The sequence below is a fragment of the Bombina bombina genome, chromosome 4, assembly GCF_027579735.1.
Source record: "Bombina bombina isolate aBomBom1 chromosome 4, aBomBom1.pri, whole genome shotgun sequence".
NCBI lineage: Eukaryota > Metazoa > Chordata > Amphibia > Anura > Bombinatoridae > Bombina > Bombina bombina.
Genome location: NC_069502.1, coordinates 830,340,329 through 830,368,072, shown reverse-complemented (window position 1 = coordinate 830,368,072; position 27,744 = coordinate 830,340,329). Strand labels below are relative to the sequence as shown.

Genomic DNA, 27,744 nt, shown 5'->3' with positions numbered 1-27,744 from the left:
CTTACTGCTCTCCCTCCCTGCCTACTGAGTAGTAATACGTGAGAGTCTGCCGGGGCTGTGCACACAGTTACTTACTGCTCTCCCTCCCTGCCGGTGAGTAGTAATACGTGAGAGTTGCCGCAGGGCTGTGCACACAGTTACTTACTGCTCTCCCTCCCTGCCGGTGAGTAGTAATACGTGAGAGTCTGCCGGGGCTGTGCACACAGTTACTTACTGCTCTCCCTCCCTGCCTGGTGAGTAGTAATACGTGAGAGTCTGCCGGGCTGTGCACACAGTTACTTACTGCTCTCCCTCCCTGCCGGTGAGTAGTAATACGTGAGAGTCTGCCAGGGCTGTGCACACAGTTACTTACTGCTCTCCCTCCCTGCCGGTGAGTAGTAATACGTGAGAGTCTGCCGGGGCTGTGCACACAGTTACTTACTGCTCTCCCTCCCTGCCGGTGAGTAGTAATACGTGAGAGTCTGCCGGGGCTGTGCACACAGTTACTTACTGCTCTCCCTTGTAGTTTACTGTCTCGTTTATAAGCGCAGATAACACAGTGAGTTTAACCCTTGTTTAGTTCATGGTGTAGTTTTATATTTTAATATAGAGGATCACAGTAAAAAAGGATGAGAGGGAAAATGTGCTGATTGTGTGTATTTGGTGTTGTTGTCTGTCTGGGAAATGCACAAACTGTTTTATAGATAACTAGATCATGTGATATAAAAACTGAATCTGCTTTATTTGTACAAATGAGGATAATGCTGATATAGTGAAAGTTGAGATAACAGAAGTTCTGTGTGTGACGCGTCAGCTGGGAGACCCTGATGAGAACACAAGTGACAGTATCAGCCCAGGTGAGTGTGCACTTGTATCTGAGGGATGAAGGTTACTGGTGGGTATTTACTTTTGTTGAGAGATGAGTGTGCATGTGTTTTGAGTGACAGATACAAGTTACGGGTGTGTGCATATATATTGTGTGTGAGGTACATGAGTTACAGGTGAGTGTGCACGTATATTGTGTGTGCGGTACATGAGTTATAGGTGAGTGTGCACGTATATTGTGTGTGAGGTGCACGAGTTACAGGTGAGTGTGCACATATAGTGTGTGTGAGGTACGTGGGTTACAGGTGAGTGTGCACATATATTGTGTGTGAGATACGTGGGATACAGGTAAATGTGCACATATATTGTGTGTGAGATACGTGGATTGCAGGTGAGTGTGCACATATATTGTGTGTGAGATACATGGGTTACAGGTAGTGAGCACGTATGTTGTGTGTAAGGTATGTGGGTTGCAGGTTGGTGTGCAGGTAGTTGCGTGTAAGGTATGTGGGTTGCAGGTTGTTGTGCAGGTATGTTGCGTGTAAGGTATGTGGGTTGCAGGTTGTTGTGCACGTATGTTGTGTGTAAGGTATGTGGGTTGCAGGTTGTTGTGCACGTATGTTGTGTGTAAGGTATGTGGGTTACAGGTTGGTGTGTGCGTATATTATGTGTGCGGTATGTGGGTTACATGTGAGTGTGCACGTATATTGTGTGTGTGAAGTATGAGTTAGAGGCGAGTGTGAACCTATATTGTGTGTAAGGTACAGATAAATGTGCACATATATTGTGTGTGAGGCATGCAGGTTACAAGTGAGTGTGCACGCTTTTTGTATCTAAACTTCCTTTTCAGCTAAAAAGATATACAAGAAATAAGATGATTGAGGGAAATTACCACAGTGTGTGCATTTGGTGCTGTCTGGGAAATATACAAACTGTTTTATAGTAAAGTTATAAAAACTAAATTATGTGATTAAAAACTGAATCTAATTTATTTGTACAGATGAGGATAATGCTGATATAGTGAAAGTTGAGATAACAGAAGATCTGTGTGTGACACGTCAGCTGGGAGACCCTGATGAGAACACAAGTGACAGTATCAGCCCAGGTGAGTGTGCACTTGTATCTGAGGGATGAAGGTTACAGGTGGGTATTACTTTTGTTGAGAGATGGGCGTTTACAAATGAGTGTGCATGTATGTTTTGAGTGACAGATACAAAGTTACGGTGTGAATGTGCATATATATTGTGCATGAGTTACAGATGAGTGTGCACGTATATTGTGTGTGCGGTACATGAGTTATAGGTGAGTGTGCACGTATATTGTGTGTGAGGTGCATGAGGTACAGGTGAGTGTGCACATTTAGTGTGTGTGAGATACGTGGGTTACAGGTAGTGAGCACGTTATGGTTGTGTGTAAGGTCTCTGTGGGTTGCAGGTTGGTGTGCAGGTATGTTGTGTGTAAGGCATGTGGGTTGCAGATTGTTGTGCACGTATGTTGTGGTAGGTATGTGGATTACAGGTTCGGTGTGTGCGTATATTATGTGTGAGATATGGGTTACAGGTGAGTATGCAGTGTTGCACATATATTGTTTGTGAAGTATGAGTTAGAAGTGAGTGTGAACATATATTGTGTGTGTAAGGTACAGATAAATGTGCACATATCTTGTGTGTGAGGCCATGCAGGTTACAAGTGAGTGTGCACGCCTTTTGTATCTAAACTTCTTTACCTTTTCAGCTAAAAAGATATACAATAAATAAGATAATTGAGGGAAATTACCACAGTGTGTGCATTGGTTGCTGTCTGGGGAAATATACAAACTGTTTTATAGTAAAGTTATAAAAACGAAATTATGGTGATATACAAACTGAATCTGCTTTATTTGTACAGATGAAGATAACACTGATATAGTGAAAGAAGAGATAACAGAAGATCTGTGTGTGAGGTATCAGATGGGAACTCTGGATTTGAAAAACAGTGGCAGTATCAGCCCAGGTAAGTTTGTGTCTCAGCGAGATAGGCTACAGGTGAGTGTACCTGTATGTTGTGTGTGAGAGTTGTAGGTTACAGTTGAGTGTCTATTTTTCTCTTGTTAAGTGTATCCAGTCCACGGATCATCCATTACTTGTGGGATATTCTCCTTCCCAACAGGAAGTTGCAAGAGGATCACCCACAGCAGAGCTGCTATATAGCTCCTCCCCCTCACTGCCCATATCCCAGTCATTCTCTTGCAACTCTCAACTAAGATGGAGGTCGTAAGAGGACTGTGGTGTTTTATACTTAGTTTATTTCTTCAATCAAAAGATTGTTATTTTTAAATGGTACCGGAGTGTACTGTTTATCTCAGGCAGTATTTAGAAGAAGAATCTGCCTGCGTTTTCTCTGATCTTAGCAGAAGTAACTAAGATCCTTTGCTGTTCTCAACTATTCCGAGGAGTGAGGTAACTTCAGAGGGGGAATAGCGTGCAGGTTTTCCTGCAATAAGGTATGTGCAGTTAAAATATTTTTTCTAGGGATGGAATTTGCTAGAAAATGCTGCTGATACTGAAGTAATGTAAGTAAAGCCTTAATGCAGTGATAGCGACTGGTATCAGGCTTATTAATAGAGATACATACTCTTATAAAAGTGTATTTTAAAACGTTTGCTGGCATGTTTAATCATTTTTTTACATATGTTTGGTGATAAAAACTTATTGGGGCCTAGTTTTTTCCACATGGCTGGCTTGAATTTTGCCTAGAAACAGTTCCCTGAGGCTTCCCACTGTTGTAATATGAGTGGGAGGGGCCTATTTTGGCGTTTTTTTGCAGAGCAAAAAATTACAGACACAGACATCCAGCTTCTTCCTGCATGATCCAGGACTTCTCTGAAGGGCTCAAAAGGCTTCAAAAGTCGTATCGAGGGAGGTAAAAAGCCACAGTAGAGCTGTGGCAGTTGTGACTGTTTAAAAAACGTTTGTCATTTGTTATTCCGTTTTTGGTATTAAGGGGTTAATCATCCATTTGCAAGTGGGTGCAATGCTCTGCTAACTTATTACATACACTGTAAAATTTCGTTAGTGTAACTGCATTTTTTCACTGTTATTTCAAAATTTTGGAAAAATTTGTGTTTCTTAAAGGCGCAGTAACGTTTTTTATATTGCTTGTAAACTTGTTTTAAAGTGTTTTCCAAGCTTGATAGTCTCATTGCTAGTCTGTTTAAACATGTCTGACACAGAGGAACCTACTTGTTCATTATGTTTGAAAGCCATGGTGGAGCCCCATAGGAGAATGTGTACTAAATGTATTGATTTCACCTTAAACAGTAAAGATCAGTCTAACTATAAAAGAAATATCACCAGAAGATTCTGACGAGGGGGAAGTTATGCCGACTAACTCTCCCCACGTGTCAGACCCTTCGCCTCCCGCTCAGGGGACGCACGCTAATATGGCGCCAATTACATCAGGGACGCCCATAGCGATTACCTTGCAGGACATGGCTGCAATCATGAATAATACCCTGTCAGAGGTATTATCTAGATTGCCTGAATTAAGAGGCAAGCGCGCGATAGCTCTGGGGTTAGGAGAGATACAGAGCGCGCAAATGCTGTTAGAGCCATGTCTGATACTGCGTCACAGTATGCAGAACATGAGGACGGAGAGCTTCAGTCTGTGGGTGACATCTCTGACTCGGGGAAACCTGATTCAGAGATTTCTAATTTTATATTTAAGCTTGAGAACCTCTGTGTATTGCTTGGGGAGGTATTAGCTGCTCTGAATGACTGTAACACAGTTGCAATTCCAGAGAAATTGTGTAGGCTGGATAGATACTATGCGGTGCCGGTGTGTACTGACGTTTTTCCTATACCTAAAAGACTTACAGAAATTATTAGCAAGGAGTGGGATAGACCTGTTGTGCCCTTTTCCCCACCTCCTATATTTAGAAAAATGTTTCCAATAGACACCACTACACGGGACTTATGGCAGACGGTCCCTAAGGTGGAGGGAGCAGTTTCTACTTTAGCAAAGCGTACCACTATCCCGGTTGAGGACAGTTGTGCTTTTTCAGATCCAATGGATAAAAAATTGGAGGGTTACTTTAAGAAAATGTATATTCAACAAGATTTTATTTTACAGCCCCTTGCATGCATTGCGCCTGTCACTGCTGCGGCGGCATTCTGGTTTAAGGCCCTGGAAGAGGCCATCCAGACAGCTCCATTGAATGAAATTATTGACAAGCTTAGAACGCTTAAGCTAGCTAACTCATTTGTTTCTGATGCCATTGTTCATTTGACTAAACTAACGGCTAAGAATTCCGGATTCGCCATCCAGGCGCGTAGGGCGCTATGGCTTAAATCCTGGTCAGCTGACGTGACTTCAAAGTCTAAATTACTCAACATTCCTTTCAAGGGGCAGACCTTATTCGGGCCTGGCTTGAAGGAAATTATTGCTGACATTACTGGAGGCAAGGGTCATACCCTTCCTCAGGACAGGGCCAAATCAAAGGCCAAACAGTCTAATTTTCGTGCCTTTCGAAATTTCAAGGCAGGAGCAGCATCAACTTCCTCCGCTTCAAAACAAGAGGGAACTGTTGCTCATTCCAGACAGGCCTGGAATCCTAACCAGTCCTGGAACAAGGGCAAGCAGGCCAGGAAGCCTGCTGCTGCCCCCAAGACAGCATGAAGGAACGGCCCCCTATCCGGAAACGGATCTAGTGAGGGGCAGACTTTCTCTCTTCGCCCAGGCGTGGGCAAGAGATGTTCAGGATCCCTGGGCGTTGGAGATCATATCTCAGGGATATCTTCTGGACTTTAAAGCTTCTCCTACACAAGGGAGATTTCATCTTTCAAGGTTATCATCAAACCAGATAAAGAAAGAGGCATTCCTAAGCTGTGTGCAAGACCTCCTAGTAATGGGAGTGATCCATCCAGTTCCGCGGACGGAACAAGGACAGGGATTTTATTCAAATCTGTTTGTGGTTCCCAAGAAAGAGGGAACCTTCAGACCAATCTTGGATCTAAAGATCTTAAACACATAACTCAGAGTTCCATCATTCAAAATGGAAACTATTCGGACCATCCTACCCATGATCCAAGAGGGTCAGTACATGACCACAGTGGACTTAAAGGATGCCTACCTTCACATACCGATTCACAAAGATCATCATCGGTTCCTAAGGTTTGCCTTTCTAGACAGGCATTACCAATTTGTAGCTCTTCCCTTCGGGTTGGCCAATGCCCCGAGAATTTTTACAAAGGTTCTGGGCTCACTTCTGGCGGTTCTAAGACCGCGAGGCATAGCGGTGGCTCCGTATCTAGACGACATCCTGATACAGGCGTCAAGCTTTCAAATTGCCAAGTCTCATACAGAGATAGTTCTGGCATTTCTGAGGTTGCATGGGTGGAAAGTGAACGTGGAAAAGAGTTCTCTATCACCACTCACAAGAGTCTCCTTCCTAGGGACTCTTATAGATTCTGTAGAGATGAAAATTTACCTGACTGAGTCCAGGTTATCAAAACTTCTAAATGCTTGCCGTGTCCTCCATTCCACGCCCGTCAGTGGCTCAGTGCATGGAAGTAATCGGCTTACTGGTAGCGGCAATGGACATAGTGCCATTTGCGCGCCTGCATCTCAGACCGCTGCAATTATGCATGCTAAGTCATGGAATGGGGATTACTCAGATTTGTCCCCTCTACTAAATCTGGATCAAGAGACCAGAGATTCTCTTCTCTGGTGGCTTTCTCGGGTCCATCTGTCCAAGGGTATGACCTTACGCAGGCCAGATTGGACGATTGTAACAACAGATGCCAGCCTTCTAGGTTGGGGCGCAGTCTGGAACTCCCTGAAGGCTCAGGGATCGTGGACTCAGGAGGAGAAACTCCTCCCAATAAATATTCTGGAGTTAAGAGCAATATTCAATGCTCTTCTAGCTTGGCCTCAGTTAGCAACACTGAGGTTCATCAGATTTCAGTCGGACAACATCATGACTGTGGCTTACATCAACCATCAAGGGGGAACCAGGAGTTCCCTAGTGATGTTAGAAGTCTCAAAGATAATTCGCTGGGCAGAGTCTCACTCTTGCCACCTGTCAGCGATCCACATCCCAGGCGTAGAGAACTGGGAGGCGGATTTTCTATGTCGTCAGACTTTTCATCCGGGGGAGTAGGAACTCCATCCGGAGGTGTTTGCTCAACTGGTCCATCGTTGAGGCAAACCAGAACTGGATCTCATGGCGTCTAGCCAGAACGCCAAGCTTCCTTGTTACGGATCCAGGTCCAGGGACCCGGGGAGCAACGCTGATAGATTCTCTAGCAGCTCATTGGTTCTTCAACCTGGCCTATGTGTTTCCACCGTTTCCTCTGCTCCCTCGACTGATTGCCAAAATCAAACAGGAGAGAGCATCGGTGATTCTGATAGCGCCTGCGTGGCCACGCAGGACCTGGTATGCAGACCTAGTGGACATGTCATCTCTTCCACCATGGACTCTGCCTCTGAGGCAGGACCTTCTAATACAAGGTCCTTTCAATCATCCAAATCTACTTTCTCTGAGACTGACTGCATGGAGATTGAATGCTTGATTCTATCAAGGCGTGGCTTCTCTGAGTCAGTCATTGATACCTTAATACAGGGTCGGAAGCCTGTCACCAGGAAAATCTACCATAAGATATGGCGTAAATATCTTTATTGGTGTGAATCCTAGAGTTACTCATGGAGTAAGGTTAGGATTCCTAGGATATTGTCCTTTCTCCAAGAGGGTTTGGACAAAGGCTTATCAGCTAGTTCTTTAAAAGGACAGATCTCTGCTCTGTCTATTCTTTTGCACAAGCGTCTGGCAGAAGTTCCAGACGTCCAGGCCATTTTGTCCGGCTTTGGTTAGGATTAAGCCTGTGTTTTAAACTGTTGCTCCCCAGTGGAGCTTAAACTTGGTTCTTAAAGTTCTTCAGGGAGTTCCGTCTGAACCCCTTCATTCCATTGATATTAAACTTTTATCTTGGAAAGTTCTGTTTTTGATGGCTATTTCCTCGGCTCGAAGAGTCTCTGAGTTATCTGCCTTACATTGTGATTCTCCTTATCTGATTTTTCATTCAGACAAGGTAGTTCTGCGTACCAAACTTGGGTTTTTACCTAAGGTGGTTTCTAACAGGAATATCAATCAAGAGATTGTTGTTCCATCATTGTGGCATAATCTGGACGTAGTCCGTGCCTTGAAGTTTTACTTACAGGCTACTAAAGATTTTTAGTCATAGATCTGCCCTGTTTGTCGTTTACTCTGGACAGAGGAGAGGTCAAAAAGCTTTGGCAACCTCTCTCTCCTTTTGGCTTCGGAGCATAATACGCTTAGCCTATGAGACTGCTGGACAGCAGCCCCCTGAAAGGATTACAGCTCATTCTACTAGAGCTGTGGCTTCCACCTGGGCCTTTAAAAATGAGGCCTCTGTTGAACAGATTTGCAAGGCTGCGACTTGGTCTTCACACCTTTTCAAAATTTTACAAATTTGACACTTTTGCTTCTTCGGAGGCTGTTTTTGGGAGAAAACCACTGCCTGCAGAACCTCCTTCCGTTTAAGTTCCTGCCTTGTCCCTCCCATCATCCTTGTACTTTAGCTTTGGTATTGGTATCCCACAAGTAATGGATGATCCATGGACTGGATACACTTAACAAGAGAAAACATAATTTATGCTTACCTGATAAATTTATTTCTCTTGTAGTGTATCCAGTCCACGGCCCGCCCTGTCCTTTTAAGGCAGGTCTAAATTTTAATTAAACTACAGTCACCACTGCACCCTATGGTTTCTCCTTTCTCGTCTTGTTTCAGTCGAATGACTGGATATGGCAGTGAGGGGAGGAGCTATATAGCAGCTCTGCTGTGGGTGATCCTCTTGCAACTTCCTGTTGGGAAGGAGAATATCCCACAAGTAATGGATGATCCGTGGACTGGATACACTACAAGAGAAATAAATTTATCAGGTAAGCATAAATTATGTTTTTTTTTATGTCTGAGGCACACAGGATACACGTTAGGGGTCTGCATCTTCACTGGTCTCATGATTCGATTATCCTGTCAACAGGTGCGGAACTACAGGGGGTGCAAATATCGCGACTGTGCCCTGAAGGTCCTCCCTTCTGAGGGCCCAGCTTCAGCACAAACCTTTTATTTTATTTTTTGTTTCAACCTGCCTCTTATATTGGGATTACTAAAGTGGGTCACAGTCACACAGTCAGTCTGTTGCATGCAGCTCACCAAGGATCTTTACCCATTGGCGCAGCACAGCCAGAAGATCTTCCTATTGGCGGCTTTAGCACGCACATTGGATCCTGACTGCACCACGTGTAGTCAGTTTGCAGTGCGGCAGTCTCAGAGCTGAGAGCGGCTAGTGCTGAAGCGCAACAGTCAGTGTCTTCCTTTTATTAGCCTGCCTTATACTAGTCTGATTCTGAGCCACACACCACCTATAGCGTTTAACCCCCCTTCGATTGGGCACAGCTTCATCCCCTAGACATGGGAGCTTCACAGCCACAACCAAATCTATACCACCTAGCTTCACCCCTCTCTTATTATGGATATCTGTCCTCACGCTACTTCTGCAAAGAGTGCCAACGTTCCCTCTTTTGGCCAGACAGTGCACTTGCCTTTTACAAGTGCGCACAGCAGGGGAACTGCAGTAGATTGTAGAAGTTATTATTTTTAAATTTATTTGTGCATTTTTTTTTTTTAAATATGGATGTCAGGTGTAGTTGCTAGCAAGAAGTTAGGAGGCTAATATTATTTTTTTTTATATTTATTGCTGCCACTGACTGCACTCCATTGTGAGGGCTTCAGAGTCGGAACAAAGTTGTAAGCTGGGGGACATCTGTAGCAGTGTGTGTATATACCTATGCTGAACTTTTAGAATGCAGCCAAACACTTGATAATGTTCCATAACAGACAGGTCGGGTTCAGAAATCTCTCCCGTTTCAGCAGTTTGCCCTTCCCCTTGTCTCTCCTCCGAGTGCCGTGCTGTTAGCAACCGTGTATGACAGCACAGCGCACGGAGGGGTAATATACATCTTAGATGAAACTGATAAAGTAAGGGGCTGGGGGGCTTTGTCAGTGAGGGCTGTTGTTTTTTGGAGCTCACTCAAGTAAATGACAGGGTCCTGTTTGCAATAGTGACTTAACATTGTCAAATTTACTTAAAGGGACATAATACTCATATGCTAAATCACTTGAAACTGATGCAGTATAACTATAAAAAGCTGACAGGAAAATATCACCTGAGCATCTCTAAGTAAAAAAGGAAGATATTTTACCTCACAATTTCCTCAGCTCAGCAGAGTAAGTTCTGTGTAAAAAGTTATACTTCAGTTACTCCCAGCTGCAGGTAAAAATAAAAAAAAAATGAAGAAATGAACAGCAGCCAATCAGCAGTGCTGAGGTCATGAACTCTTACTGTGATCTCATGAGATTTGACTTAACTCTCATGAGATTTCATAGTAAGCTTCCTTTACCTGATTGGTGAAATAATATGAGAGTTCACGAGGCTCATCCTTTCAGCTGTCCCAGGACAGACATACTAATATGCTGCTTAGAAATCATTTACAATGGGGAGGTGGCTACTGAGGAACTTTTGAGGTAAAATATCTTTCTTTTTTTACATAGAGATGTTCAGGTGATATTTTCTAGTCATCTTTTTATAGCTATGCTGCAGCACTTTAAAGTGTTTAAACATTTGGGTATTATGGCCCTTTAAACATATTTTAAATAAACATTTCTCTGTTACTGCCAGCAAAGGTGCTATTAGTCAGTATAGCTAATAACTGCAGGTATATACACTGCAGTGACTTAACATCAAATCTGCTTAAAATTAAATAAACATTTCTCTGTTACTGCCAGCAAATGTGCTATAGTTTAACCCTCAATAACACAGAAAAAATGTTATTTAACCTCTAAGGAACAAGCAAGCAAAACTAATTTAACCCATTAGGAGCTAGTAATACACAAACTGCTTGTTCCGACTTGCTTTTTATTATTATTATTTTTTCATAGTATATCATTTATATTTTCTTGTGTCATATTGTATACTGTAGTTGGGAAACGCAGGCTTTACTGTTTTTCCTTTTGAAAACTTGTAATAAGAACGCATATTATTGTGTGCTGGTATTACACAGTTGAAAATTTAATACTGCAACACACAATTAAAAGTGCATTATATATATACTAGTCCTAAAGCCCGTTCACACGGTCCATTTTTTGCAGTACAGTTGTCCCACCCCTTGCGTTCTCTCCCTCCCACTCTCTTTTGCTTTCTCTCTCTCCCCCCCTCTCTTTTGCTCTCTCTCTCCCCCTTTCTTTTGCACTCTCTCTCCCCCCCCCCTCTCTTTTGCGCTCTCTCTTTCCCCCCTCTCTTTTGTGCTCTCTTTTTCTTTCTCTCTCTCTCTCTCTCTCTCTCTCTCCATCTCCCCTCTCTCTCTCTCCATCTCCCCTCTCTCTATGTCCCCTCTCTCCCCCCCCTCTCCCCTCCCTCTCCCCTCTCTCTCTCTCCTCTCCCCTCTCTCTCTCCTCTCCCCTCTCTCTCTCCTCTCCCCTCTCTCTCTCCTCTCTCTCCTCTCTCTCTCTCTCTCTCTCTCTCTCTCTCTCTCTCTCTCTCTCTCTCTCTCTCTCTCTCTCTCTCCTCTCTCTCTCTCTCCATCTCCCCCCTCTCCCCTCTCTCTCTCTCTCGCTCCCCTCTCTCCCTCCTCTCTCTCTCCCCTCTCTCTCTCTCCTCTCTCTCTCTCTCTCCTCTCTCTCTCTGTCCTCTCTCTCTCTATCTCCCCCTCTGTCTCTCTCTCTCTCTCCTCGCCTCTCTCTCTTTCCCCTCTCTCCCCTGTCTCAACCTCTCTCTCTCTCTCTATCTCCCCCCTCTGTCTCTCTTTCCCCTCTCTCTCTCTCTCTCTCTCTCTCCCTCTCTCTCTCTCTCTCTCTCTCTCTCTCCCCTCTCTCTCTCTCTCTCTCTCTCTCTGCCCCTCTCTATCTCTCCTCTCTCTCCCCCTTTTCTGATGTGCATGTGCAAGGTCTATTCTCAGCTGTGCGCTGCGCTTGTAACTGATCCTCACGCAGGGTCTGGAGTCAGCTGTCTCGCGCTGCTGTTTCAATTGAGGAGGTGCGCGTGCGAGGTCGGGTGCGCATGCGAGGCCAAGTGTGTGGGTGCGCGTGCGAGGTGTATTCTCAGCTGTGCGCTGCTGCACGGGGCTGCGCGTGCGAGGGGGTCAATCTAAGGCCAAGTGTGTTTGTCTCTACTGCGCATGACGGCTTCAGACAAACACACTTGGCTTTTATAATATAGGATATATATATATCTCTATATCAAAGTTCAATCACTACTCACGGTGATGAAAAATACGATGAAAGCACATCGTCACATATTTCATCATCGTGAGAAGTGATTGAACTTTGCCCTGTGTGTATGTGTGTGTGTGTTTGTATGTATATATATATGTGTGTGTGTGTATATATATATATATATATATATATATATATATATATATATATATATATATATATATATATATATATATATATATATATATATATATATATATATAAAAAACTGTATAAGGAGATGAAGGGCACTCTCAGGGTTTGTGAAATTTGCGTATCAGCAAAAAATTATTTATTTATTGTTCTTAGTCACAACTTTTGTAAGTCGACATTTCGGCTTTCGCAGAAGCCTTCATCAGGACAAGTAAAATCTGTTGAATAAAAGAAAAAAACAACCAATATTTGCAGCACAATATAATACATGCTCCCATCACCAAATACTTATGTTAAAGTTAAAATTAGGACAACACAAGCATCCCAAACAAGGATATCAGGCATAACCAATTAACCATATCCACAGCATGTCACATGATAGTACCAATATTGCCAAGGCCACCCATCCAGCATAGATGGGTGCAGCAATAAGTGAGCCAATTAACATACTTGTAGGAATACCACTAATACACTTCCCAATTTGTAGTCTACTTTTTGACATGTCCGTGTGGTAGGTATTATGTAGATAAGACCACTACTACCTTCCGTGGAAAGACTTGCGAATCATAAGAGCGCTATCAGAGCTGTGCTCAAGGATGGTGTCTCAGATTAACCTGTGGCACGCCATTTTTTGGAATACAAACACTCTGTTTCCTCTCTTTAAAAGCAATGCTTATTGACACTGTGATTCCTTCCAGAAGGGGTGGCAATAGGCCTAAGGAACTACTGTGCTGTGAATGCCGATGGATATATAGGCTAAACACTCTCAGTCCCCATGGACTAAATGTACATTTGGATTATTCTATGCTTTATTAATTGTGTCTGCTGTGCTCTAACTTTTGAGTTTTACATTTATGCTAGGTGCTCTTAATACTTCCTTCCCCTACAGGCCACCAATAATCGTTCTACCATGTCCTCCTCCCTCCTTGGTGATAGTACCTGTGGTTTTCTCTGTTGGAGCTATTTGAACTCTAGATTACATTTGACTCTAGTCCCATTACCACTTTTAGGTATAGGGAACTACAGTGAAGGTTCACTTATGGGTCCATTAATGGTCTGTTTGATGCGTGTGTTGTTTGTCACGCTGCGCATATTATGTTATATCTTACTGATATTGGTTATTCGTGATCAATTGCTGGCTTAAGGGACGTTTTTGGGCCTATTGTGCCCTGTTATCCCTGGTTCTGGAGCTGAGGGAGTTTATTTATCTAATCATTTATTCAGCAATGTGGGGGTTGTTAAAATTTCTCTTGTAAGGTGTATCCAGTCCACGAATTCATCCATTACTTGTGGGATATTCTCCTTCCTAACAGGAAGTGGCAAAGAGAGCACACAGCAGAGCTGTCCATATAGCTCCCCCTCTAGCTCCACCCCCAGTCATTCTCTTTGCCGGGTCTAAGCAACAGGGTCCCTCTCTGGGAGGCTAAAGTGAATGTGGTGTTAGATTTGTAGTTTTTTGTTCTGCAAGCAAAAGTTTGTTATTTTAAATGGTACCGGTGTGTACTATTTACTCTCCTGCAAAAAAGAGATGAAGATTTCTACAGGGAGGAAAATGATTTTAGCATGTTGTAACTAAAATCCACTGCTGTTCCCACAAAGGACTGTGGAGTACCAGAAAACTTCAGTTGGGGGGAACGGTTTGCAGGTTAGGCTGCAATAAGGTATGTTCAGTCATTTAATTCTAACAAGACTGTGATAATGCTAGAAAAGGACTGATAAGATCCCCATGTGGGAAGGGTAAGCTTTATTCAGAGACTAAGTATGGAATTACCAGCTTACATAACAGGGCTAATTTATGCTGGTTGACACTATTTTATGGCAAGTTGACACCTTTTTATGGCAAACGGTTTTTATTAGAAAATATCGTTTTTTGGGACACTTTGAAGGCCCCTTTGGGTTTCTTACAGGGGTTGTTACCCACATGGCTAATGTTATCACTCTTAGGAGTGTTTTCTTAGGCCTCACTGCAACAGAGTAGGGTGGGAGGGGCCTAATTTTGCGCCTCAGATGCGCAGTTAGTTTGACTAGATCTTCAGGCTGTGTTCACATGGAGGCTCCTGCTACTGTTTGAGGACCCATAAGAAGCTTTTTCACCATAAATCTGACTCCTAAGGGAAGGTAGGGCCACAGCAGAGCTGTGGCAAGGTGCTAAAGTTGTGTTAACCGGTGTTAGCTTACTATTGATCCGGTTTGGGCATTAAGGGGTTAATCGTTTTTCTTGCTAGTTGTGCAATCTTACCAATGCTTTAGGTACATCCTGTGAAAATTTCAAAAAGTTTGGTGCATTTTTCACTGTTTTGGAAAATTGTGTGCCTTTTTTATCTCTTAAAGGCACAGTAAGGTTTTTTGCAAAGTGTGTTTTTACTTGATTAAAGTAACTTGATTTCTAAGCCTGTTTTGTTTTACTACTAGTCTGTTAAACATGTCTGACACCAAGGAAAATCCTTGTTTAATGTGTTTAGAAGCCATGGTGGAACCCCCTCTCAAAATGTGTCCCACTTGTATTGATATGTCTGTACACTTTAAAGACCATATTGTTGCACTTAAAAATGTGCCCCAAGATGATTCTCAGACAGATGGTAATGAGGTTAGCCCGTTGACCTCTCCCCAAGTGTCACAACCAGTTACGCCCGCTCAAGCAACGCCTAGCACCTCTAGCGCGTCTAACTCTTTTACCTTACAAGATTTGGCGGCAGTTATGGATAATACCCTTTCAGTATTTTTATCTAATCTGCCCGTGTTACCTGCAAAGCGTGATAGCTCTGTTTTAAGAACAGATTATGAGCATTCTGACGCTTTAGTAGCCGTATCCGATATACACTCACAACGCTCTGAAATGGGGGAGAGGGATGTGCTGTCTGAGGGAGATATTTCAGATTCAGGAAAGGTTGCTCCTCAGACAAACTCTGATACGTTGGTTTTTAAATTTAAACTAGAACACCTCCGTTTATTGCTCAGGGAGGTATTAGTTACTCTGGATGACTGTGACCCTTTGGTGGTTCCAGAGAAATTGTGTAAAATGGACAAGTACCTAGAAGTTCCTGTTTACACTGATGTGTTCCCGGTCCCTAAGAGGATCGCGGATATAGTAAAAAGGGAGTGGGATAGACCAGGTATTCCGTTTGTCCCCCCTCCTGTTTTTAAGAAAATGTTCCCCATATCTGACACCACGCGGGACTCGTGGCAGACGGTCCCTAAGGTGGAGGGGGCTGTTTCTTCACTTGCTAAACGCACAACCATACCTATTGAGGACAGTTGTGCTTTTAAAGACCCTATGGATAAAAAATTAGAGGGTTTACTTAAGAAAATCATTTGTTCATCAAGGTTTTCTTCTCCAACCTATAGCGTGCATTGTTCCTGTAACTACTGCAGCTGCTTTCTGGTTCGAGGCGCTGGAAGATGCGCTCCAGGCGGAGACCTCATATGAGGACATTATGGACAGAATTAAGGCTCTTAAGCTGGCTAATTCTTTTATCAAAGATGCCGCTTTCCAACTAGCAAAGTTAGCGGCAAATAATTCAGGTTTTGCCATTCTGGCGCGCAGGGCGCTATGGCTAAAGTCCTGGTCGGCCGATGTGTCGTCAAAATCCAAACTACTGAACATCCCTTTCAAAGGAAAGACCCTTTTCGGGCCTGAATTGAAAGAGATTATCTCAGAAATCACTGGGGGAAAAGGCCATGCTCTCCCTCAGGACAAGTCCTTTAAGACTAAGAACAAACAAAATAATTTTCGTTCCTTTCGAAATTTCAGGAGCGGTCTCGCTTCATCCTCCCCTGCTGCAAAGCAAGAGGGTAACACTTCACAACCCAGGGCAGCCTGGAAACCTTACCAGGGCTGGAACAAGGGTAAACAGGCCAAGAAGCCTGCAGCTGCCTCCAAGACAGCATGAAGGGGTAGCCCCCAATCCTGGACCTGATCTCGTGGGGGGCAGACTCTCTCTCTTCGCTCAGGCCTGGGCAAGAGAAGTACATGATCCTTGGGCCTTAGAGATTGTTTCCCAGGGATATCTTCTAGAATTCAGGGACTCCCCTCCAAGGGGAAGGTTCCATATTTCTCGTCTGTCTTCAGACATGACAAAGACAGAGGCGTTCTTACGCTGTGTAGAAGACCTACATACAATGGGAGTGATCCACTCGGTTCCAATTGCGGAACAAGGGCTGGGGTTTTACTCAAACCTGTTTGTGGTTCCCAAAAAAGAAGGAACTTTCAGACCAATCCTGGATCTCAAAATTCTAAACAAGTTCCTCAGAGTCCCATCATTCAAGATGGAGACCATTCGGACAATCTTACCAATGATCCAGGAGGGTCCATATATGACTACCATGGATCTAAAGGATGCGTACCTACATATTCCTATCCACAAAGATCATCACCAGTTTCTCAGGTTCGCCTTTCTGGAAAAGCATTATCCGTTTGTGGCTCTTCCTTTCGGGTTGGCCACTGCTCCCAGAATTTTCACAAAGGTGCTAGGGTCCCTTCTGGCGGTTCTAAGACCGCGGGGCATAGCAGTGGCGCCTTGCCTAAGACGACATCTTAATTCAGGCGTCGACTTTCCAAAGAGCCAAGTCTCACACGGAAATTGTATTGGCCTTTCTGAGGTCTCACGGGTGGAAGATGAACATCAAAAAGAGTTCTTTCTCCCCCCTCACTAGAGTTCGATTCCTAGGAACCCTAATAGACTCGGTAGAAATGAAAATATTTCTGACGGAGGTCAGAAAGTTAAACTCTTAACTACTTGCCGAGCTTTTCATTCCATTCCTCGGCCGTCTGTATGGAGACAAGTGAACTAATGGTAGCAGCAATGGACATAGTCCCTTTTGCACGGATACACCTCAGACCACTGCAACTATGCATGCTCAAACAGTGGAATGTTATGCAGATTTGTCTCCTCAAATACAGCTGGACCAGGGGACCAGAGATTCTCTTCTCTGGTGGTTGTCTCAGGATCACCTGTCTCAGGGAATGCGTTTCCGCAGACCAGAGTGGATCATCGTAATGACCGACGCCAGTCTGTTAGGCTGGGGTGCAGTCTGGGACTCCCTGAAAGCTCAGGGCTTATGGTCGCGGGAAGAAGCTCTTCTCCCGATAAACATTCTGGAACTGAGGGAGATATTCAACGCTCTTCAGGCATGGCCTCAGCTAGCTGCGGCCAAATTCATTAGATTTCAGTCAGACAACATCACGACTGTAGCTTACATCAACCATCGAGGGGGAACAAGTCCCCTAGCAATGATGGAAGTAACCAAAATAATCAGGTGGGCGGAGGATCACTCTTGCCACCTCTCAGCAATTCACATCCCAGGAGTAGACAACTGGGAAGCGGATTTTCTAAGTCGTCAGACTTTTCATCCGGGGGAGTGGGAACTCCACCCGGAGGTATTTGCCCAGCTGACTCAGCTATGGGGCACTCCAGAATTGGATCTGATGGCGTCCCGTCAGAATGCCAAACTTCCTCTTTATGGGTCCAGGTCCCGGGGTCCCCAGGCGGTGTTGATAGATGCTCTAGCAGCGCCTTGGTCCTTCAATCTGGATTATGTTTTTCCACCGTTCCTCTCCTTCCTCGTCTGGTTGCCAGAATCAAGCAGGAGAGGGCGTTGGTGATTCTAATAGCACCTGCGTGGCCACGCAGGACTTGGTATGCAGACCTGGTGGACATGTCATCCGTTCCACCACGGACTCTGCCAATGAGGCAGGACCTTCTACTTCAAGGTCCTTTCAAGCATCCAAATTAAGATTTGGCGAAAATTTCTTTGATGGTGCGAATCCAAGGGTTACTCAAGGAGTAAGATTAGGATTCCCAGGATATTGTCCTTTCTCCAAGAAGGATTGGAGAAAGGATTATCAGCTAGTTCCTTAAAAGGACAGATATCTGCTTTGTCTATTCTTTTATTGGCAGAGGTACCAGACGTTCAAGCGTTTAGTCAGGCTTTAGTCAGAATCAAGCCTGTTTATAGACCTGTGGCTCCGCCATGGAGTCTGAATTTAGTTCTTTCAGTTCTGCAAGGGGTTCCGTTTGAACCTTTACATTCCATAGATATTAAACTTTTATCTTGGAAAGTTTTGTTTTTGGTAGCTATCTCTTCTGCTCGAAGAGTTTGAGAGTTATCTGCCTTACTGTGCGACTCACCTTACTTGGTGTTCCACGCAGATAAGGTAGTTTTGCGTACCAAACCCGGTTTTCTTCCTAGGGTTGTGTCTAAGAAGAATTTTAATCAGGAAATTGTTGTTCCTTCTCTTTGTCCTAATCCTTCTTCGAAGAAGGAACGTCTGTTACACAATCTTGATGTGGTTCGTGCTTTACAGTTCTATTTTCAAGCAACTAAGGATTTCAGACAAACAGCTTCATTGTTTGTCATCTATTCTGGTAAGAGGAGAGGTCAGAAGGCGACTGCTACCTCTCTTTCCTTTTGGCTGAAAAGCATCATCCGTCTGGCCTATGAGACTGCTGGCCAGCAGCCTCCTGAAACAATTACTGCTCTTCCTCCAGAGCAGTGGCTTCCGCATGGGCTTTTAAAATGAGGCTTCTGTTGAACAGAGTTGTAAGGCAGCGACTTGGTCTTCGCTGCATACTTTTTCCAAATTTGACTAATTCGATACTTTTGCTTCTTCGGAGGCTATTTTTGGGAGAAAGGTTTTACGAGCAGTGGTGCCTTCCGTTTAAGGTACCTGTCTTGTTCCCTCCCTTTATCCGTGTCCTAAAGCTTTGGTATTGGTATCCCACAAGTAATGGATGAATCCGTGGACTGGATACACCTTACAAGAGAAAACAGAATTTATGCTTACCTGATAAATTGCTTTCTCTTGTGGTGTATCCAGTCCACGGCCCGCCCTGGCTCTTAGTCAGGTAGATTTTTTGGTCTAAACTACAGTCTCCACTGCACCCTATGGTTTCTCCTTTTTCTTCTTAACCTCCGGTCGAATGACTGGGGGGTGGAGCTAGAGGGGGAGCTATATGGACAGCTCTGCTGTGTGCTCTCTTTGCCACTTCCTGTAGGGAAGGAGAATATCCCACAAGTAATGGATGAATCCGTGGACTGGATACACCACAAGAGAAAGCAATTTATCAGGTAAGCATAAATTCTGTTTTTTAATCTTATGCGTTCCCCTAAAATCATTATTTTAGTTTATATCTTCCTACTGATGCGAGTTGGACAGGTGTGAAGCCCTGATTGGCCCACATTCTATTTATCCATCTGTGTCTGCATATGCCACAGTCTGTTGGAGGTGCCTAAGATCCCCTGAGTGGGTTCATTGAGCTCCCTATTAACACGATGGTTAAGGTTTGAATGGCTGTGTTCTACGCATGTGTGCAGGGGCTGTCAGTGAGGTGCGATGTTAATCAGCAACAGCTGAGCTGTGTCGGTGTCCTGACACCCCCCCACAATTGACCAATCACTGGTCAGGGGTGTGGGTTTATATAGCTTCCGGGTATGGCGTGTACCATATGATTTTCCCGGTCTTGGTGAGCACGGCTTATAGCCGTTTCGAGGTAGGTGCTGTTAAGATGTGTTCTGTTTGTCATAGCTGGCATGCATATATTACTTCGGTTTCTGTTAAAATTGATAACATTGAGTGTCTTCTCACACTAGAATATTATAACAGCCTATGGACTAATAGCTAAGGCTGACGTATACTTTGCTAAGTGGTTGCGAGTTAGTGTATGTGGTATTGATGTGTGCTATTCTAAGTGTTAAGAATGGGACGTTATTGCTAGCATGAATACTGTGTATTGGTTGGAAGCGAAAAGCTGCGACATTGTGTATTCTCTCCAATAATTATAACATTGCAGTTCACAGCGTTTTACTATTACTGTCAAGTACTATGTATATGGGTATAGTGCAAAATTGTGTGATAGTACTGTGTTTTCTTCCATGTATAGTGCAAGATTGTGCGTTAGTACTGTGTTTTCTTCCATGTATGTATATAGTTTAACACTTTAGGCGCTTTCCATCTCTGGCTATCCATTATGAGGGGCTACCTTTGTTTGTTATGAATTATCAACAACATAATCGTTGCTATTAAGTTATCTTGCCACAAATTTACAATAGGGAGTTGTACATTAAGTGTGCGGCCCTCATTGCTAGTATTTGTTAACTGCTTTGAGGGCGGTTTAGGCTTGTATTTTTTTATATCCACTTAGATGGCTAGTCTCTGTTGCTGTGTAGCATGATTTGTATAACTTGAACACAGAATGATCACTGTGAGTATGGCACATTTGCACACTCCACTGGTCTAAGTTTTGAGCACAGGATGTGAGTTCTAATGTATTAGGGTGTTGCTGTGTTGGCTGAGTATATCCAACTTGGTATGTGTAGCAAGTACTATACAGTAGGTGAAGGATTATATTGGACACTTTGTATGTAGGTGGCTGTCTTGCACAATACAGCAATGTGGTTGTCAGGGTTTTTTTCCCTGTTGTGTTTGCCATGTGCTGCTGGCAGCCATTTTACTCACCTCTCTTCCTGACTTGGTGCATTGTGGGGGATGCTGCTCATTGCCTGCACTTTTATGGCCAGACTGTTGTGCATCATCCATGTAAGACAGTATGCGGTCTCAGAATTGTGATGTCATCACTTATTATTTAAAGGGCCTCTGTTCAGTATGCTTTGCCCTTGCGTTGTCTCAGACCTGTTTGTGAGAGCTCCTGTGTTTTACCTGGCTGCCTGACGTCCTTCCTGGTTCCTGATCCCTGGCTTGTTCCTGACTCTGCTGTTTTCCTTGTTCCTGATTCCGGCTCGTCTGACTATTCGCTTTGGCTCCTGGCTCGGCTCGTCTGACTACCAGCTCTGGTTTTTGACTCTTGGCTTGCTATTTGACTTGTGGACTTTTTATTATTTTTTGCTATTAATAAAGGTGTGATTATTTTTGCACATCTCGTCTCAGTAAGATTCCTGGCACCCTGACATTACGCAAGGGCCATGAATCCTGATGGTGCTAATAATCCACCTTTACCTGCCATCATTTCCAGGATGGATGAACAGGATCACCGCTTGGATCAATTTGCACTAGCCCTGCAAACCCTGCTGACTCGCACTGCACATTTGTACCAAAGTGTCCCGCAAGTTATGGCTGCTTCTGTTTCTGCTGCTGCACCTATGACTACCAGGAGCATGTCCGATTCTTCACCTCTTCCTCAGCGACATGAAGGCGATCTTATTCAGTGCAGAGGGTTTTTGAACCAGGTGGGCATTTACTTTGAGATGTTACCTCAGGCATTTCCCTCTGACAGAGCTAAGGTGTGATTTCTCATCTCATTACTCTCTGACACAGCTCTTGCCTGGGAGACTAATAAACCTGTGATTTCAAATTACCCTGAATTTGTGGCCTCCTTTCGAAGGGTATTTGATGTTCCGGCTCGCTCCTCCTCTGCTGCTAAACGACTCATGTCCATTCAGCAAGGTACAAGATCTGTTGCTCAGTATGCTATTGAGTTCCGTACGCTTGCCGCAGAGGTACGTTGGAACAATGAAGCCCTTGTTGCCGCCTTCTTTCATGGGCTCTCTGATGCGATCAAAGACGAAGTTGCTGCCAGAGATTTACCAGAGGATCTCAAGGCATTGGTGTCTTTTTTGATCCTAATTAAAATCAGACTCAGAGAGAGGCCCTCTTTCAAGGAGCGCTTGGCGAAGCCTCCTGTTCCATTGTCTCCTACGTGTTTGTTCCCACCCATGCCTCCCTCTCCTCCCATGCCTCCTGGTCCCGAGTCACCAGGCACTGCTGAGCCAATGCAGCTGGGATTCACGCGTCTCTCCGCGGTGGAGAGGGCCTTTAGGAGGAGGGAGGGGCTCTGCCTCTATTGTGGGTTACAGGGCCACCTTTTGAAGTCTTGTCCTACACGGCCGGGAAACGCTCACACCTAAGGTCCTGTCGGGGGCAGACCTTGGGTGGTTTATCCTCGTCCCCGGAACCACTTAAGGAGAAACCTTTGGTCACGGTTGTCCTTTCCTGGGTGGACTCCTCCATAGTCACTCAGGCTCTTGTTGACTCCGGTGCTGCGGGCTATTTCATTGACAGTGCTTTTGTATCAAAGCACTCCATTCCTGTTTTGCCTTGGTCCGTTCTGCTTGCTATTGAGGCCATTGATGGCAGGCCCCTTCAGCCCGCACTCGTTACTCACGAAACTGCTCCGTTGTCCATGGCTGTTGGGGCTCTCCATTTTGAAACCCTCCAGTTCCAGGTGATAAACTCTCCGCATTTTCCGGTTGTTCTGGGTTATCCCTGGCTCCAAAAGCACAATCTCAGTCTCGACTTGCGCAGGTCCGAAATTTTGTTATGGTCCCCGCTATGTATTTCCACTTGTCTTCGGAAACCAGTTAAAGTCTTGTGCACTTCTTCGGTATCTCAATTGCCAGAGGAGTACCGAGAGTTCCTAGACGTGTTTGACGAGGTGCGTGCTGGTACGTTGCCTCCTCACCGGTCTTACGATTGTGCCTTAGACCTGCAACCCGGAGCCATTCCTCCTCGGGCCGGGTGTACCCTCTGTCTGTTGCAGAGAATTGTGCTATGGAGGAGTATGTTGTCGATGCTCTGTCGCGGGGGATCATCCGCAAATCCTGCTCTCCTGCAGGGGCTGGCTTCTTCTTTGTGAAGAAAAAGGGTGGCGAGTTAAGACCATGTATCGATTATAGGGGTCTTAATCGTCTTACCATTAAGAATGCTTACCCTATTCCGCTTATTACGGAACTCTTTAACCGCCTCAAGGGAGCTACAGTCTTTACTAAACTTGATTTGAGAGGAGCATACAATCTCGTTAGGATTAAGGAGGGCCACGAATGGAAAACAGCATTTAACACCAGGAGCGGGCATTATGAGTATCTTTAGACAAGAAGGGAGACAATGGCACTACTCAATTTGTTAATGTGTTTTTTACGTTCCCCTACTAATTCATACAGTGGTGAGTATAGTTGGTATTTGTATACTCCAATATAATATGTCTGTTAGGGATAGGTGCTTGTACCTATGGACAACCTTTGCAGAAAATCAGTAAGAAACTGAAAAAAGGGTACAAATGTAGCACTCAGTGAACGTGTTTGTGTAACACAGGAGATGAAGAAAACATTCAAATGTAACTTTTATTAGATCAAGTTAAAAACAGGGGATTTACAAACATTTTTAAAAAAAATTGAAAATTTGGATCCACTACCTATTCGCCAGATAATATCACTACTGGCTAATAGAGACACACACCCACGTTAGGTTAATGTGTGGTCTCCTTATAAATCAAATGACAAGGCTGTCCCTTGGTATATTATTCTGAGTAAAGATAGTCTCTGATTAGAGTGAGTTTAAATAAATACTCTAGTCTGCACAACCTGACTCAATGAGTTGTGATTTTGGATGAATACTGTATTACCCACAATACTATAAAGAGTAAGAGATCTTGTGAACTCTTTATTATTACCTGTTAATACCACACAAAATTAAACTTGAGTTTCCTAAAGTATTGTGGTGAGGAGTCAGTTTGTTAAACTCTAATATTGGGTTGCCTATTGTTACCGTTTTTTATCCTTGATGAATATCTAGGTTACCTTTTATTACCGTTTTTATCATCACTGATGAATATCTAAATCAATGGTGGTAAATATTGTACTACCTACGATACTGTAAAAGTAAGGAGTCCGATAAGCTCTTTGTTTTACCTGTTAATACCGTGATAGATTATACTTTGGTTTCCATGAGTATTATTATAAAGAGTTTACCAATAAACTCCAACAGTAAGTTACCTCATTTAAACCGTTTATTGAATATCATTATTTAGTATCCAGGTTCAAGGAGATCAAGTCTTTGTATAAATATTGCCTTATAGGTACCACTTGTAATACCGTAAATCAAGTAAATCTTATCTATAAATATTGCCTTTTAGATACCACTTGTAATACCGTAGATAAAGTAAACCTTATCTTTTTACCACTATTGCTTTATAAATATCTTGGGTAATATATGGATCAAATGAGTAATTAAAGTTTATAATATAGCTTGTATGGCTAGATAGCTTACACTAGACACCGCTAATGCGGCAAACAAGATTTTTATGAGTAATTAAAGTTTATAATATAGCTTGTATGGCTAGATAACTTACACTAGACACCGCTAATGCGGCAAACAAGATTTTTATACCATTATTGCGTTGTCATTAAATATGGTAGTGAGTCAACAAATTAAATTAAAAACAACAGATAGGGAAGAACGGGGGGACGCCACTGACGCGTTTCGCCGTGGTGGCTGTATCAAAGGGCAGTCTCACTATGTCTTTGTGAGATTTAAATACCCTTGAGTGTTAGCGGATTGGCTGTTAGAGAGGGCCTTATTTGTATCAATGGATTTGATTGGTCATAGCAGTGGGTGTGTAGCAGAAGATACACATTGATTGGTTCATTTACCGCAGTCATTAATTTCTGTTTGCGTTAATGATATTATTATCTGCTTCGATTTAACAATATTATTTAGCTGGCCACATGGTCTTATTATGCGTAATAGAAAATTAATGCAAGTATCACACATTGGTTTGTATATGATTATTAATTGATTACGTTGGTCGTCATCGTAGCCTTTAGTTATTGGTTGTCGAGTCTGTCAATCATGGTAAGCTAAGTTGGGAAAACAGAGACACGCGTGATGATTGGTCTACAGGAACTGTCTATCTAGCGTGCATGTCAGGTTATTCAGACCTACGTCATCTTTACTCTGTGGCTTCGCTATCACGCTCACATATCATGTTATTGGATAACAGACCTGTCCATCAATGTGTCACTCGGAATTCATTCTGTATTGATATCCCGCATCCTATTTAATACCTATGACGATTTGGTAATCATGTTTTATTATAGATTATATGTATTGCATATTGATATTTTTGGTACATCCTATATTGATTTGAACTTTCTACTTAAGATTGCGATATTCGTAGTTACTAGTGTCCATTGTCTTATCTAATTTAAAGCATACCATAAGTTTGCTTGTCATTTTATTTTAATTACATATCTTCCTATTATATGTTAAAAGAATTCCTACTTTCTAGTGATTGTGTTATTCTGATATCTTAACATCAATCTTGTGAAAAAGTGACAAAAGAATAAATAAATAAAAAATAAAAACGTGAAATGTTTGTGTTATTTGTGTCTAATTATCATTGAATAAAATAATAATAGAAAATATTAAATTGTGCTTCTTTGAATGATATATGATGTGTGGACCTATTAGATCAGTGTGTAACTAAAAAATAATCAATAAATGAAACATTTTTTAGAAAACATTTTTTATATTTACAGTGTAAACTTATTGTGAAAGTGTACATACATAAAGTACTGAATATATTGTGACCATATAGATTAAAATATGGTCTGTGATTAAAGCAATATTAAATAAAATTGCATGATAGTGCTGAGAACTTAATAATACTTGTGTGAAAATAGGATCCATATATGAATATTGTAATGGTGTATATATGATTCCACATAGTGATATGCCCATGCAAGATAATTTAAAGGACAGATTAGTCCAAAGTCACTTTGTAAGGAAGAAGGCTAAAATCGTACATCCTGGCAATTATCCATGCCGAAATTGCACGTATTGTCCTAATACTTTTCAGATTGAAAAAATCAGAGACAGATTTGGAAAAACACACTACATCAAACAACACATCACATGCACTACTGCAAGTGTGATATATGTACTACAATGTAGTTGTAAATTAAACTATGTAGGTATGACCTCACGCCTACTCAAAAAGAGGGTGGGCGAACATATGTGTAATATAAGGAATGCTGAATCAGACCTTAAAAAAGGCAAAAAAATTACACAGATAGCTAAACATTTTCTGCATAAATATGATTCCAATACAGAATTTCTATCTTTCTTTGGCCTAGAAAAAATATCATTAGGAATTAGAGGAGGAGACCTAGAAGATGAATTACTTCAGGCAGAATGCAAATGGATTTATTTGCTTAACTCTGTCAATCCATATGGTCTCAATGAGAACAACAACTATTATGTATTTTTGCCTAAATAAGAGCATCACACAGAACTATACAATGATATTTTGGGTCAACATTCCAATGGATCAAAATCAGAAGATCCCTTATATAAATGTACCATCTTTAAGAAGTTGAACCAATTTAATGTCAACTCCATTATCTTGCATGGGCATATCACTATGTGGAATCATATATACACCATTACAATATTCATATATGGATCCTATTTTCACACAAGTATTATTAAGTTCTCAGCACTATCATGCAATTTTATTTAATATTGCTTTAATCACAGACCACATTTTAATCTATATGGTCACAATATATTCAGTACTTTATGTATGTACACTTTCACAATAAGTTTACACTGTAAATATAAAAAATGTTTTCTAAAAAATGTTTCGTTTATTGATTATTTTTTAGTTACACACTGATCTAATAGGTCCACACATCATATATCATTCAAAGAAGCACAATTTAATATTTTCTATTATTATTTTTATTCAATGATAATTAGACACAAATAACACAAACATTTCACGTTTTTATTTTTAATTTATTTATTCTTTTGTCACTTTTTCACAAGATTGATGTTAAGATATCAGAATAACACAATCACTAGAAAGTAGGAATTCTTTTAACATATAATAGGAAGATATGTAATTAAAATAAAATGACAAGCAAACTTATGGTATGCTTTAAATTAGATAAGACAATGGACACTAGTAACTACGAATATCGCAATCTTAAGTAGAAAGTTCAAATCAATATAGGATGTACCAAAAATATCAATATGCAATACATATAATCTATAATAAAACATGATTACCAAATTGTCATAGGTATTAAATAGGATGCGGGATATCAATACAGAATGAATTCCGAGTGACACATTGATGGACAGGTCTGTTATCCAATAACATGATATGTGAGCGTGATAGCGAAGCTACAGAGTAAAGATGACGTAGGTCTGAATAACCTGACATGCACGCTAGATAGACAGTTCCTGTAGACCAATCATCACTCGTGTCTCTGTTTTCCCAACTTAGCTTACCATGATTGGCAGACTCGACAACCAATAACTAAAGGCTATGATGACGACCAACGTAATCAATTAATAATCAAATACAAACCAATGTGTGATACTTGCATTAATTTTCTATTAGGCATAATAAGACCATGTGGCCAGCTAAATAATATTGTTAAATCGAAGCAGATAATAATATCATTAACGCAAACAGAAATTAATGACTGCGGTAAATGAACCAATCAATGTGTATCTTCTGCTACACACCCACTGCTATGACCAATCAAATCCATTGATACAAATAAGGCCCTCTCTAACAGCCAATCCGCTAACACTCAAGGGTATTTAAATCTCACAAAGACATAGTGAGACTGCCCTTTGATACAGCCACCACGGCGAAAAGCGTCAGTGGCGTCCCCCCGTTCTTCCCTATCTGTTGTTTTTAATTTAATTTGTTGACTCACTACCTTATTT

The 27,744-nt window shown here is 42.4% G+C and overlaps 1 protein-coding gene across 1 annotated transcript in view; it reads left to right on the top strand.

The window, feature by feature from the left end:
- The first annotated feature begins 457 nt into the window (after positions 1 to 457).
- The window catches only part of LOC128657170 (gastrula zinc finger protein XlCGF8.2DB-like), a 51,626-nt gene continuing 24,339 nt past the window's right edge, over positions 458 to 27,744 (top strand). Inside the window, exons 1-3 of the mRNA XM_053711411.1 lie at positions 458 to 836; positions 1,805 to 1,909; positions 2,692 to 2,796. Of these exons, the coding sequence (XP_053567386.1) occupies positions 2,754 to 2,796 (43 nt within the window). The 5' untranslated portion in view covers positions 458 to 836; positions 1,805 to 1,909; positions 2,692 to 2,753. The remainder of the gene's footprint in view (positions 837 to 1,804; positions 1,910 to 2,691; positions 2,797 to 27,744) is intronic.